The sequence below is a fragment of the Sorex fumeus genome, unplaced genomic scaffold, assembly GCF_029834395.1.
Source record: "Sorex fumeus unplaced genomic scaffold, SorFum_2.1 ptg000131l, whole genome shotgun sequence".
In the NCBI taxonomy this organism is placed as follows: Eukaryota; Metazoa; Chordata; class Mammalia; order Eulipotyphla; family Soricidae; genus Sorex; species Sorex fumeus.
This window is the reverse complement of record NW_026606188.1, coordinates 17,334,042-17,348,672: the sequence shown is the minus strand read 5'-3', so window position 1 is coordinate 17,348,672 and position 14,631 is coordinate 17,334,042. Positions and strand designations below refer to the sequence as shown.

At 42.1% G+C, this 14,631-nt stretch overlaps 1 protein-coding gene across 1 annotated transcript in view; it reads left to right on the top strand.

Annotated features, from left to right (window-relative positions):
• The window catches only part of EPB41L4A (erythrocyte membrane protein band 4.1 like 4A), a 283,211-nt gene that overhangs the window by 179,619 nt on the left and 88,961 nt on the right, over nt 1-14,631 (top strand). The window contains exons 10-11 of the mRNA XM_056139099.1: nt 10,498-10,589; nt 11,470-11,547. Of these exons, the coding sequence (XP_055995074.1) occupies nt 10,498-10,589; nt 11,470-11,547 (170 nt within the window). The remainder of the gene's footprint in view (nt 1-10,497; nt 10,590-11,469; nt 11,548-14,631) is intronic.

Here is a 14,631-nt window from a genome sequence, read left to right as displayed (position 1 = left end):
CACTGATACCAAAAGCAGACAGAGATAACACAAAGAAAGAGAAGTACAGGCCAATATCCCTGATGAACACAGATGCAAAGATCCTCAACAAACTACTAGCAAATAGAATCCAACTACTCATCAAAAAGATCATATACCATGACCAAGTAGGATTCATCCCAGGGATGCAAGGATGGTTTAACATTCAGAAATCAATCAACATAATCCATCATATCAACAAAAGAAAAGATAAAAATCATATGATCATATCAATAGATGCAGAGAAAGCATTTGACAAGATCCAGCACCCATTTATGATGAAAACCCTAGCCAAAATGGGGATAGAGGGGACTTTCCTCAACATAGTTAAAGCCATCTACCACAAGTTTACAGCAAGCATCATCCCCAATGGGGAAAAACTGAGAGCCTTCCCTCTAAGATCAGGGACGAGACAAGGATGCCCACTCTCTCCACTGCTGTTCAATATAGTACTGGAAGTACTTGCAGTAGCCATTAGGCAAGAAAAAGATATTAAGAGCATTCAGGTAGGAAAGGAAGAAATCAAGCTCTCACTATTCGCAGATGATATGGTACTATACTTAAAGAACCCAATAACCTCCACCAAAAAACTCCTAGAAACAATAGACTTGTATAGTAAAGTTGCAGGCTATAAAATCAATACCCAAAAGTCCATGGCTTTCCTATATGCAAACAGTGAGAGAGAGGAAAGCTACATGAAAAAATCAATCCCGTTCACAATTTTGCTCTAGAAAATCAAGTACCTAGGAATCAGCTTAACTAAGGAAGTAAAGGACCTGTACAAAGAAAACTACAAAACGCTCCTTCAGGAAGTAAAAGAGGACATGAGGAAATGGAAAGATATCCCCTGCTCATGGGTCGGGAGACTTAACATTGTCAAAATGGCAATACTACTGAAAGCATTGTATAAATTCAATGCAATCCCTATAAGGATACCCATGACATTCTTCAAAGAAATGGAGCAAACACTCCTGAAATTTATATGGAACAATAAGCCCCCATGAATAGCTAAAGCAATTCTTGGGAAAAAGAAAATGGGAGGAATCAACCTCCCTAACTTCAAACTTTACTACAAAGCGGAAATAATCAAAACAGCATGGTACTGGAACAAAGGCAGAACTGCAGACCAATGGAACAGGGTTGAATACACTGACATCTCCCCTCAATCATATGATCATCTAATCTTTGATAAAGGTGCAAGAAATGTGAAGTGGAGTAAGGAAAGCCTCTTTAACAAATTGTGCTGGCATCACTGGACAGCTACATGCAAAAAAATGGGCTCAGAACTCTGCCTAACACCATGTACAAAGGTAAGATCAAAATGGATTAAAGACCTCAACATAAGACCAGAAACCATAAGGTACAATGAAGACAAAGTTGGCAAAACCCTCCATGACATTGAGGCTAATGGTATTTTCAAAGATGCCACGCCACTTGCTGAGCAAGTGAAAACAGAGATAGATATATGGGACTATCTTAAACTAAGAAGCTTCTGTACCTCCAAAGAAACAGTGACCAAAATACAAAGACAGTCTACAGAATGGGAAAGAATATTCGCCGAATACACATCTGACAAGGGGTTGATATCAAGGATATACAAAGTACTGGTTGAACTCCACAAGAAGAAAACATCCAACCCCATCCAAAAATAGGGCAATGAAATGAACAGAAACTTTCTCAAAGAAGAAATCCGAATGGCAAAAAAGCACATGAGAAAATGCTCTAAATCATTAATCATCAGGGAGATGCAGATCAAAACCACAATGAGATACCATCTCACACCTCAGAGACTGGCCCACATTCACAAGAACAAAAGCAACCGATGCTGGTGTGGATGTGGCGAGAAAGGGACACTCCTTCACTGTTGGTGGGAATGCCGACAGGTTCAGCCCTTTTGGAAAACAGTATGGACAATTCTCAAAAAATTAGAAATTGAGCTCCCATTTGACCCAACAATACCACTCCTGGGAATATATCCCAGAGAGGCAAAAATGTGTAGCCGAAGTGACATCTGCACTTGTTTGTTCATTGCAGCACTCTTTACAGTAGCCAGAAACTGGAAGAAACCTGAGTGCCTCAGAACAGATGACTGGTTAAAGAAACTTTGGTACATCTACACAATGGAGTACTATGGGCTGGAGCTATAGCACAGCGGATAGGGCGTTCGCCTTACACGCAGCCAACATGGCCGACCCGAGTTCGATTCCTCCGCCCCTCTTGGAGAGCCCGGCAAGCTACCAAGAGTATCTCGTCTGCACTGCAGAGCCTGGCACGCTCCCCGTGACGTATTCGATATGCCAGACACAGTAACAACAAAGTCTCCAATGGAGACGTTACTGGGCCCGCTCGAGCAAATGTAGCTCTTAGAAAAGATGACGTCATGAAATTTACATACAAGTGGTACAATATGGAAAGTATCATGCTAAGAGAAATGAGTCAGAAAGAGAGGGATAGACATAGAAAGATTGCATTCATCTGGGGGATATAAAGTAACAAAGTATGAGATTAATACCCAAGAATATCTGAGATCAACACCAGGAGGATTACTCCATAGCTTAGTGGTCAGCCAGGTATTCTAGGGGAAAGGACAGTTCAGATAGAGAAGGGAGCACCAAATGGAGGGTGTTTGGAGGATCCTCCCAGGAGGGGAGATGCAGGTTGAAAGTAGACTGGACTGAACATGTTTGCCACTCAATGCCTCTTTTGCTGATCACAACACCCAAAAGGAGAGAGAGAACAAAAGGGAATGCCCTGCCACAGTGGCAGGGGGGGATGGGGGGGATGGGGGAGGGATATTATCCTGGTGGTGGAAAATGGGCACTGGTGGAAGGATGGGTATTTGATCATGGTATGACCGAAATCCAAGCACAAAAATTTGTAGATCTACAACTGTACCTCTTGGTGTTTCACTAATAAAAAATTAAAAAAAAAAAGAGAAATATGGAATGGTGCTTTTCACACGGGGTGAATGGAACCTGAAGGTTATGTGAAGCACATTAGAAAGTAAAAAATTATTGCAGTAGGTTTGTAGATATAAATATCCAGAGTTAACACTCAAAAATAATCCAGACTATGGAAGAACAGTGCAGGGTTACAGATGATTGCCTGCGCTGGCAGGAACAGCCTAGAGTGGGTTCAAGAACTGACAGACCAGGAGTGTGACTGGGTTTGGCAGACACAGACAGATCAGGAGCAGTGATGGGTGGGTCCACGCAGGCGGGAGAGGAGGACCCTCAGTGTCTGAACAGGGCTGGTTTCAGGTGGGCTGTCCACCTGGGCACTGTGAGATGGGGGATGAGACCGTGTGCGGGTCCAGCACCCCTTCCTTAGTATGGCCTCTCTGACTGGGACCTATGATCAGTCTTTTTTTTTTTCCTTTTTGGGTCACACCTGGCGATGCACAGGGGTTACTCCTGGCTCTGCACTCAGTGCACTCAGGAGTTACTCCTGGTGGTGCTCAGGGGACCATATGGGATGCTGGGAATCAAACCCTGGTTGGCCGCGTGCAAGGCAAACACCCTACCTGCTGTGCTATCTCTCCAGCCCCAGACTTTTGTTTTTTAATTAAAAAGATTTTTGTAGTCACTGTAAAATTACAAAATTATTCACGATTGTGTTTCAGACATACAGAATTTCAGCACCCATCCCTTCACCAGTGCACTTCCCTCACCAATGCCCACTGTATTTGCTTCCTCATTCTGATTTCTGTGGTGCATGTGTGTGTGTGTGTGTGTGTGTGCGTGTGTGTGTATATGTGTGTGTGTGTGTTACGCTGTGCTTTCCAGTATTGTTGTGGATAGGGTTTCATATATACTACTTACCCCCTGTCAGCACCACCTACTCTGGTTGAATGTGTCCCTCCACCTAGACATTGCCCCCTCTTGTCCTAACCCAGCCCCCTCAAGTGGCATATTTCTTACTGAATAGCAGTTCTCAAGTTCTTTGTTTCCATTGTCTTTGGAGATTCATTATTCCGTCATGATTTTTCTTTGTCACCATTGTGAGAGAGATCATTCTGTGTCTATTCCTCTCCTGCTGATGAGTTTCACTCAGCATGATACTCTCCAGGTATCCTCTATGTCGCAGTAAATGTATGACTTTATCTTTTCTTATGACTGAGTAATGCTTCATTGTGTACATGTACATAGTTCCTTTTATCCAGTCATCTATTCTTGGTTACCTGGCTATTTTTGAAAACATTTTGAAAACAAACAGGTGTCTCTGAAAATCTAGGGGTTGAGCTTCTATCCGACACAACATCTCCACTTGTGCTCAGTCTGGGCCCAGCTGGTGGGGAAATTGGGAGCTACTGGCCTAATTCCTGGATTTCCCCACCAAGATCCACCTCCCAATTCTTAAAGAGTACTCTGGGTGTGGGCTGGACATGGTGGGGATAACAGAGGTGGACACAGGACCAGGTACTCATTGGGGAGAGAGAAGAACAGTAGTGGCAAGGTGGAGAGAGGTGGACATGTTCAGGAGGTAAACTTGCTTCTTGTTGGAAGCTGATTGTTTTGCAAAACATGAGGAGTTTAACATCATACCCACATGAGATTCTTTATTATTTTTTTGGTTTTGGACCACACCCAGTAATGCTCAGGGCTTAATCCTGGCTTTGTGCTTAGGTTGGGACTTAAGGGACCATATGGGAAGCCAGGTATTGAATCCAGGTTTGTGGCACACAAAATGAGCATGCTGCCCACTGTGTCCTCTCTGACCCCACAAGCCCACTGTGCTCTCTCTGTCCCTACGTGCCCACTGGGCTCTCTCTGTCTCCCACTTTCCACTGTGCTCTCTCTGTTCCCCCACGTGCCCACTGTGCTCTCTCTGTCCCCCACACAGCCTGTGCAAGGCAAACGCCCTACCCGCTGTGCTATCACTCCAGCCCCAACATTAACATTTTTTAATGTTAAACCTTTAGCAATCTTACCCCACATTTGAGAAATGGAAACTTTCCCATCTTATACTTGTCTGGTGTTTCCTTGTGGTGAGGCTGAGGCTCTGACTCCATGGAACACCTATAGAGACTCTCTGTCCTTCTTAAAGACTCGCATGTCTGATGTCTCTGCTCAGTTCTTAAGCAGAAGAACCAGTTATGGTGCTTATGACTTCCCCCACTCTACAGTTATTGAAACTGTATTGCAACTAAAAAGTAATCTGTGAGGAGAATCTAGACGCGAATGCAAATGCCCTGCTCCTCTTAACATCCCCCCTCCCCCCCGCCCGGCCAACCCATTGTAGATCTAGTATTCCTGAGATTCTTGCCTGATCTTTTACTGAAGTGCTTCTCAGCTTGCCCACACCTTCCATTTTTATCATTCAGCCCTCACGAGTAAGCAGGAGGCTGGCCTTAGCATCCTTTATCTGTCTTCTACCAGCCTGGACATTACTTTCTGCATGTCCCAGTGAATCCCAGTACATTTCTGTACCTATATTGGTTTTCAAGATGCCCTGAACTTGGCCAATGGGAAACCCTATAATCTGATTTCTTGTGTCCTTTTAATTTGCTCACTTGTATTTTCTTTCCAAAGTTTAATTTTGGCTTACTTCATTTAACATGATATCTTCCAGTTCTATCCATTTTGCAGCAAGTGCATGATTTTATATTCCTTACTGATATGTAGTATTCCATTGTGTTTAGATACCACAGCTTCATGACCCACTATCTGTTGTTGGACATCTAGGTTTTAGCTATTGCACTGAGTGCTGCAGTGAAAATTAGTGGGCTTGGCCCTTTTTTTTTTTTTTTGGTAAAGAAAACTACTTTTATTTAGGAAATATGATAGAGAGAAGAGAGAATCCCATAGGAAAAAAGGAGACATAAATAGAATGCCGATTAGAATACAGGTGACCTTTAACATTCAATGTACTGTAAAGAATCCCACATGCAGAGAAAAGGAGGGTGTGTGAGTCCAAAATGAAGTGCACCAGGAGTAAGACCTGAGCACCACTGGATATGGCCTAACGACCAAATTTTAGAAAACAAGGTAAATTCACATGTAGTTTTACTTATTTTCAGTTTTTTGGGGGGGGGGGGGGGGGTTGGCCACATCTTGTGGTACTTAAGAATCACTCCTGGTGGTGCTTGGGCAATCAGATATGGTGTTAGGGCATGAACAGGAGTCTGCTACAGGCAAGGCAAGGAAGCACCTTAACTCCCTACTATTTCCCTGGCCACAATTAGTTTGGTTCGGTATTGTCATTTCCCTCCTCTCCCTAGCCACCCATAGCCTTTGTGCCATTTTGAATTTTTTACTGGCAGTGTATGAGCCTGGAACTATCATTTTAATATTCTCTCCCCAGCCCCCAGGATGACTCTGTTGATAGTCCAGTAAGAAACATTCAAGTTTCAGGGGTACACTTTCAGCATTGGGGTCACATGTTTAAGTCCGAGTATCCCATTTGTTAATTTTGGACGGATAACCTGAATAAAATTTAACCAGCATTTCTTATCTATAAAATGAGGACGCTTTTTATTTGTCTGCTTTCTAGTGTCATGAAATTGAATGTGCCTACTCTCAAAGTTGTGTTTATAACAGGTGTTTGGATCTTGTCTCTGAGTTGGGACTGTCTTGGCCTCATACCAGGTAGAACTCCAGAGATTTGCACAGGAAGAAGCTCGGGGATCATGTTGTTCTTGGGTGCTCACCAGTCTTAACTGATGAGTAACTTTTGCCAAGACAGGAAGGACAACCAAGGTCTTCCAGGTCTGTGACTTGTCTTTTGATTGCCTGTTTTTTGTTGGCTTTCTCCTTAGTCAGTAGCCAACATACACCAAAAGGAATTTTAAAATTCCTATAAAGACAGTTTAAATTAAAAGTACCAGTAGACCTTGCAAGGTATACTTGCTTAGTAGCATTTTTTAATAAACTTTTTAACACTCATAAGATTGAAAATACATATTGAAAATACATATTATTGTTTAAAATATCAAATATGCATTATAAGAGAGAAATACTTTTTTTTTTACTTTTTGGGTTACACCCAGCAATGCATAGGGGTCACTCCTGGTTCATGCACTCAGGAATTACTCCTGGCCATGCTCGGGGGACCATATGAGATGCTGGGAATTGAACCTGGGTCGTACCATGTGCAAGGCAAACGCCCCACCCACTGTGCTATCACTCCTGCCCCTAAGAGAGAAATACTTTTTAGAAATCTTTCTCTGAAGGGACAAGATATATTGGGTAAATGTGGCAATAACAAACAATGGCAGACATCTGGAATCCTGAGTTTGTATCTGTGAATTTCCTTCAATAGGAAACCCAGTAACGTCTCCATTGGAGACTTTGTTGTTACTGTGTTTGGCATATCAAATACGTCACAGGGAGCTTGCCAGGCTCTGTCGTGCGGGCGAGATACTCTTGGTAGCTTGCCGGGCTCTCCGAGAGGGGCGGAGGAATCGAACTTGGGTCACCATGTTGGCTGCGTGCAAGGCAAACGCCCTACCGCTGTGCTATCGCTCCAGCCCAGTGTAAGTTCAACAGAAGAATTTTCAATGTCAACTGAAACACAGTGGGAATATTCTCTAATGTTTTGGATCATGTTTGTCTTTGTTTTGGAGAAAAAGAAAAAAGAGGAGAAACAACATAATCTAACATATTCTTTCCAACTCTAATTGATGTTGCTATATATTAAATTAAACTAAGTAGCTACACTTCTCTAGGTTTGACTTGAAATGTGTTAATTGTCCCTGTCTGGCAAGAGAGTGACCAGCCAGCTGTGCATCTACCAGCAGTTACAGGAAGTTGTAAAAGATACAGGATTTATTCAGAATATGTGGCTTTCTTTTTTGTAGACTTGGATTATTTTTCTGATAATGGGATTAAAGAAGAAAACAGGTAGCTATTGTTAAAAATTCTGTTTAAGTAGAGAATGAGTTTGTACTTGTCACTTGTACATGGCAGAAGTGATCAGGAGACCTGCAGAAACCTCTTGTTCCACTAATAAATATGCTTGTACTGAATCAAATGAGAAAAACCAAGTCTGGTTGCCTTTTATAAAGATTGTATAAAGATTTTGTAAAGGCCATTAATCTGTTTATTATGGATTATTAATCTGTTTATTAAAAAGGAGAGGTCTGGTGATCAATTCTCCATTTGAAAAGTGAAAGGTTACAGATATTTATTAAAGAACAACTGAACACCAGCCAAGAAAAGTTGGAGGTTTACAGAAGCTATACTCTTTCAGATTGCATGTTTTTTGGTTCTTCTCCACATGTGGAAGTCTGGATTATGTGTAATTAAATATTCTTTTGAAAATTTAAGTTAGGAATGCAAATTCTGCCTTGTGGATGCTTGAGCCATATGCAGTCTCTAGCACCATCTCTTCGGGGTCCTGCACTGGCTCCCTGGAGTATGTGCTCCTTGGAAGGTGCTGAGGAGGCCCTGCACAGACTAGGACCGCTGGCTTGTGGGAAACAGCTGTGTGTGTTCACATTGTGTAGATAATTTATGCTGAGGGGAGTCAATCAGAAGAAAATTCATCAACAAATAAATGACCTTTCATGTTGGCATATGTCAAAGGCCTTTTTATTTTGGGCTAATAAAAGCACTGACCGTTATGTATTTGGATAATGAAAGTACTGACTTACTATATAAGAAATGGTGTTCTGCTGCCTTTTGAGCCCTCTTGGCAGTGCTTTGGGGCCGCTGCCCAGTGTTGTTGGGGACGTGGTGTGCTGGGGATCCGGGTTTGCTCTCCGGCCTTCCAGCTCCCTCCCAGCGTCCTTACGTGGTTGTGAGTGGTGGTCGCCTCTGGGGAAGAGTGGTTGGGGGCCTGTGTGGAAGGGCAATTTTGTGATTGTGGGTCTGCTTTGGGGAGCAGCTTCTGTGGCACGTGTGTGGCTCTGTATGAAGTGGCCTGTAGCCCTGCACTCCTGCCAGCAAGTCTGCTTTCCCCACCCACCGCCAAGGAGCGTCTGAGATTTTCTTTGGTAGCCTCTTAATTTCTTTTGCTCCTGAGCAAAAGCACTGTCAGAATTTATTGATTTTCCTTCCTGTCTCTGACTCTAATCTCCCCCGTCTTGAAAGCCATGGAAGATTTCTCCCAGTGAAATGCATCTTCCCGCCGAAACCCTGTAGCCCCCTGGGTCACTGGCGCCTCAGGCCCTTCCCAGCCACACTGCCCAGCCCCTGTTCCTTGGCCCTTCCACACTCTCTCTGGCAACCATCTGTGCCGTGGACATCTCAGGATGAAAGTGACCTGGACGTACTTGCCACTGTCAGGCTGTCCGGGGGGCCAGTGTTATCGTTACTCTGTTCTTGCCTGTTCACACCTGAAGCCGGGACTGGGCTTCCTCTCTTCCTCTCGGTGGCCTGGCTGTCCACACCACACCCTTTCATGGACAGGTGAGCTCTGTTTGAACCATGCCTCCCTGGAGGGCCACGGAAAATAACCTGCTTCTAAAGCCTGCCCTGGCTGCAAGTCTGCATGTGGGGAATCCTTTAGCTGTCACTGCACTGACAAGGTTAGGATCCCATAGAAACCTCATCTCAGGGCTGTATTCTACATTTGAGGCAAGTTTATTTTTATTTTGAAACTAAATTGCCAGTTATATAACTTCATAGAGCTTGTGGTTTGTTAATTTGGTATTCATGTTACTTTTTGTTTGTTTTCTGATTCAAATTTTTTTTTAAATTTTTTTTATTTTTTGCTTTTTTGGGTCACACCCGCCAATGCACAGGGCTCTAAACTCAGAAATTCTCCTGGCGGTGCTCAGGGGACCATATGGGATGCTGGGAATCGAACCTGGGTTGGCTGTGTGCAAGGCAAACACCCTACCTGCTGTGTTATCGTTCCAGCCCCTCAAATGTTTTTTTTAAATGGAAGTTTTCATAGAATTAGAATGACCTCTGATACTGTCTTTGTTTCCTACATAAAAATATGGAGAATTTAATGACTGTGAGATTAAAATAATAGTTAAGATTCATTGTAAGTCTATTATATGCCACTCTACATTGGTTTTATCATTTAATTGACTCAGTAATGATACTGAATGGGGAATCTCAGAGACATTGTTGAACTTGCTGGATTTTATTGGTGTGGGGTGGTTGACAAGTTTAATTGTGTACATCTCTAAAATTAATACAGTTGATAACTGAATTTAGGGGCATCTCCTTTTTTTTTTGTGGGAAAGTCGTTGCTTTGTACTCTGGTGCCCAATGATGATAGAAGAGTTTATTCTGCTCTGGTCAGAGAAGAATATTACCTCTGGAGAATATCACTTATATCACCTGGTCACCTGCAGACCTGAGGTGATGCAAAGGAGATAACAGTGAGGTGTTAGCAGTAAAATTTAAGTGGGGCTTATGTTTTGCTGTTTTACTTGAATATAGCTTTAAGCAGTCCTTCAGAACTAGTTGCCAAGAAGTACTGCTCTGTGATCTGTGCCCTGCCAGTCCCCTTGCTGTGTGCCTAGAGGGGTGTCATCTGAGGGGTGTCACAGTGAATCATTCCCATTCTCTCTTTTTCTCTCAGTGCAATGAAACCTCATTTTTTTTTGAAGCTCGAACTAAAAGTGCTTGCAAACATCTCTGGAAGTGCAGTGTGGAGCATCACACATTCTTTAGGTATGTCAATGTAAAGTTCTCTTCTCTATTCAAACAAGTGATGATTGCATTTGTTTTTATAACAGGAATTATGCCTCCAAGTTTAAATCACTCTTTTTTTTTCAGGTCTCTAATTCTCTGGATCTTAATACAAACAGCCCCAGATATCTTATTTGCTCGTACTATATAAAGGGCCAGGGATAGCTTTTTTAGGCTAATGTGAAAAAGTTTCATCTTGGTGTTATTTGGAATTAAGTGTATGACATGCACATATTAAACTTGAAATGCTTATTAGGCAACTGGGCTGGAGCGATAGCACGGCAGGTAGGGCATTTGCCTTGCATGTGGCCGACCCGGGTTCAATTCCTCCGTCCCTCTCAGAGAGTCCAGCAAGCTACCAAGAGTATCCAGCCCACATGCCAGAGCCTGGCAAGCTACCATGGTGTATTCAATATGCCAAAAACAGTAACAAGTCTCACAATGGAGATGTTACTGGTGCCCGCCCGAGCAAATCAGTGAACAACGGGAGGACAATGTGGTGCATTAGCTGACTGAATGGGATGTTACAACCTCACTGCCAGGCCAAGGCTGGTTCCATGGACTTTTAAGTGCCTAAGGCAGAGGGTAAATGTAGTCACCTGTGGGAGAGGCAGAAAGCCACAGGGAGGGCTTTGAAATCCCTCTGGTCTTCATTTATCACTATTACTGGCAGTTTTTCATTTTTGGAACCATACCTGGAGGGTTCTATGTGATGTCAGGGATTGAACCAGGGCAGCTGCATGTAACGCAATCGCCTTACCTTCTGTACTGTTTCTCCAGCCCTTCTTCCCAACACTAGAGTTCAGGAAGAACAAAATACAATGTCTGAAAAAGCCTAATTTTCATTTTTATAATTCACTAGAATGCCAGAAAATGAATCAAATTCATTGTCAAGAAAACTCAGCAAGTTTGGATCCATAAGTTATAAACACCGGTATAGGTAAATGAAAGATTTTCTCTTACCTGTTTGTGTGTGTGAATGAGTATTTAATTAAGTTGTTCATATACAAGTATATTTAAACTTCATGATTTAAATTTTTCTTATCTTCCACAGTATCAATGCACTTGATAATGATATTTCCTAAAACCTTCTTAATAAAAATAAAATATTTGATATTTATATTAGCAAGATTGAGTGTAAAGGCTTTTATTTATTTTATTTTTATTTTTTAATTGAATCACAGTGAGATACACAGTTAGAAAGTTGTTCATGATTGGATTTTAACCATATAATTTTCCAATACCCATCCCTTCACCGGTGTACATTTCCCACCACCAATGTCCCAGTTTCCTCCCCGTCCCCCTAGTACTCCCCCTCTCCCCACCAATTCTATGGGAGGCACTTTTCTTCTGTCTGTCTGTATGTATGTATGTATATGTGTATGTCTCTCCTTTGGGCATTATGGTTGGCAATGCAATTACTGAAAGGCTATCTTGTATATCCCTTTATCTACTTTCAACACTTAGTTCTTGTCCAAAGTGATCATTTCCAACTATTAGTGTCATATGGTCCTTTCACTATCCTCACTACCCTTTGTCCTCCACTCCAAACACACTAGTGGCAAGCTTCCAACCGTTGACCAGTCCTTCTGACCCCTGTTTTCCCTGGTCTTGGGTATTAGTCTCATGCTAATTTTTTATTTTATTTATTTATTTATTTATTTATTTTTGCTTTTTGGGTCACACCTGGCGATGTACAGGGGTTGCTCCTGGCTATGCACTCAGGAATTACCCCTGAGAGTGCTTAGGGGACCATATGAGATGCTGTGAATCAAACCCCGGTGGGCTGCGTTGCAAGGCGAATGCCCTACCCGTTGTGCTATTGCTCCAGCCCTCATATTAATTCTTTAATATCCCCAAAATGAGTGCAGCCATTCTATACCTGTGCCTTTTTTTTTACTCTTTTCATTCAGCATCATAAACTCCATGTCTATCCATTTATAAGCAAATTTCATGATTTCATTGTTTGTCAGGGCTTTTAGAATGTAGTTGAGCATATTGTCTTCAATTTTCACTTTGATATTATTATCACATTTCTAATTAAGCTTTATGTATGAAATATAATACGCCTTTTGAATAGTTTCTAATTGATTGTGTTCTTAGAATATTCAGTTGATCAGCTGTTGTAACACAATGTATATTTTTAATTAAATCATGTTTTCTGCAGAATAAAACCTAGATATAGCTAGTAGTTATATATCAACTTTATTGAATAGTTACTTATTTCTATATATTGTGGAAATGTTTTCTATTAGCTGCTTCATTTTATCATCATAATATTCAACAATGCCACTGTCACTAATATGTGATGAAACTAAGTCTTTTAGAAATGGCAAGATCCTTCCCTGTGGTACCCAGATAGGAAGTCCTGGATTCACACCCTGGATTCACACCCTGGCAGTCAGATTCCCGGTGCTTCTCATCATTAGACAGCTGTTCGGAGTGTGGGGACTGGAAGCTGGTGTGTGTCTGTGTGTTAGGGACCTGTGGTGGGAGGGTGGGGGGTGGATATGAGGAGTTGTCATTCTAATGTCAACCTAATACCAGGTTCAGAACGTGCTTCTGTCATTTGAAAAAGAAAGGCACAGTAGTGGATGCCCAGAGATAGATGTTAGCTCTGATTTCTGCCTTCAGAGGGTTACAGATTCTCTGGCCAGGACCCAAGTCTGCCAAACCCACCCAGGCTGTGGAATGCCTCTCAAAAGCAGTTCCATGTGTGCTGGGTATCATACTTCAGATTTAACTTCTGGGTTTGGGCCACATTTTCTATTTTTCTTTTCTTTTAAAATTTGTGGGGTTTGGAGGGATAACACCCAGTGGTGCCCAGGGATCACTCTGGCTATGCACAGGGATCACTGACTTTAGAGCTCGGGGGACTATGTGGGGGACCATGGATTGAACTTAGGTTGGCAGCATGTCAAGGCAAGTGCCCTACCTGGTATCTCATCCCCAGTGGCCACATTTTCATTTGAAACCAGAGATAATGTTCATGTTAAATGTTCATTGTATTCATCTTACAATCTACTTGGATATATTCTCATTTGATGACTTACCTAAAACTTAAGGTATCATTGTATTATAGATGTTCTTGGTATATTTTTAATGTCTTCAAAATGCTTTAAGATTTGACTTTTGGGAGACACAGAGACAGTGCAGGGGATGTGTGCTTATTTTGCATACAACTAACCCCAGTTCTATTCCTGACACTACATATGGTCCCCCAAACTCCACCAGAAATGATTACTAAGAACAGAGCTAGGAGTAAATCCTGAATACCTACTCACCATGGCTTCCAAACAAAATTAAAAACAAAAAATTGACCTTCAAAATGTCAGTGTTTTTCCCTAACAAGTGATACAGTTGTTAGGAAATAAATAAGAGTATTTGCCTTTATATAGTAAAGAACAGCCAGTCTTTGGGTTTATCTTATAGGTAAGGCTTTTTCTCGTTCATATAGAATGTGTAAATCCATCTCCTTGCCACTGAAAAGCTACATCTTAATGGTCATGCCATTAAAATTGTAATTATACAGCTTAACATATGCTGTAGTTGCTTTTCACAAATTTACCTGTACCTGATTTCTTTAATTTATTAAAATGCAAATGTTGTGGCTACTGGGAATTTTATTGGCAGGTTATTGAAGTTTTGCATATTAAATAGTACTTCTTTCAAGAAAGTTGCTACAAGTAACCTTTACAGAATTTGGTAAAGGTAAAGGTAAAGGCCCTCCCGTTGATCGTCGATTTGCTCGAGCGGGCCCAGTAACGTCTCCATTGGAGACTTTGTTGTTACTGTGTCTGGCATATCGAATACTCTCGGTAGCTTGCCGGGCTCTCCGAGAGGGGCGGAGGAATCGAACTCGGGTCGGCCATGTTGGCCGCTTGTAAGGCGAATGCCCTACCCGCTGTGCTATCGCTACAGAATTTGAGACTGCAAAATTGTTTATTTTCCTGGCTGGTGTTTGCTGCCTAGTGAGTGTTGATGAAACGTGAACATTTGTGTCTCTGTAGGAAGTATTAATGTG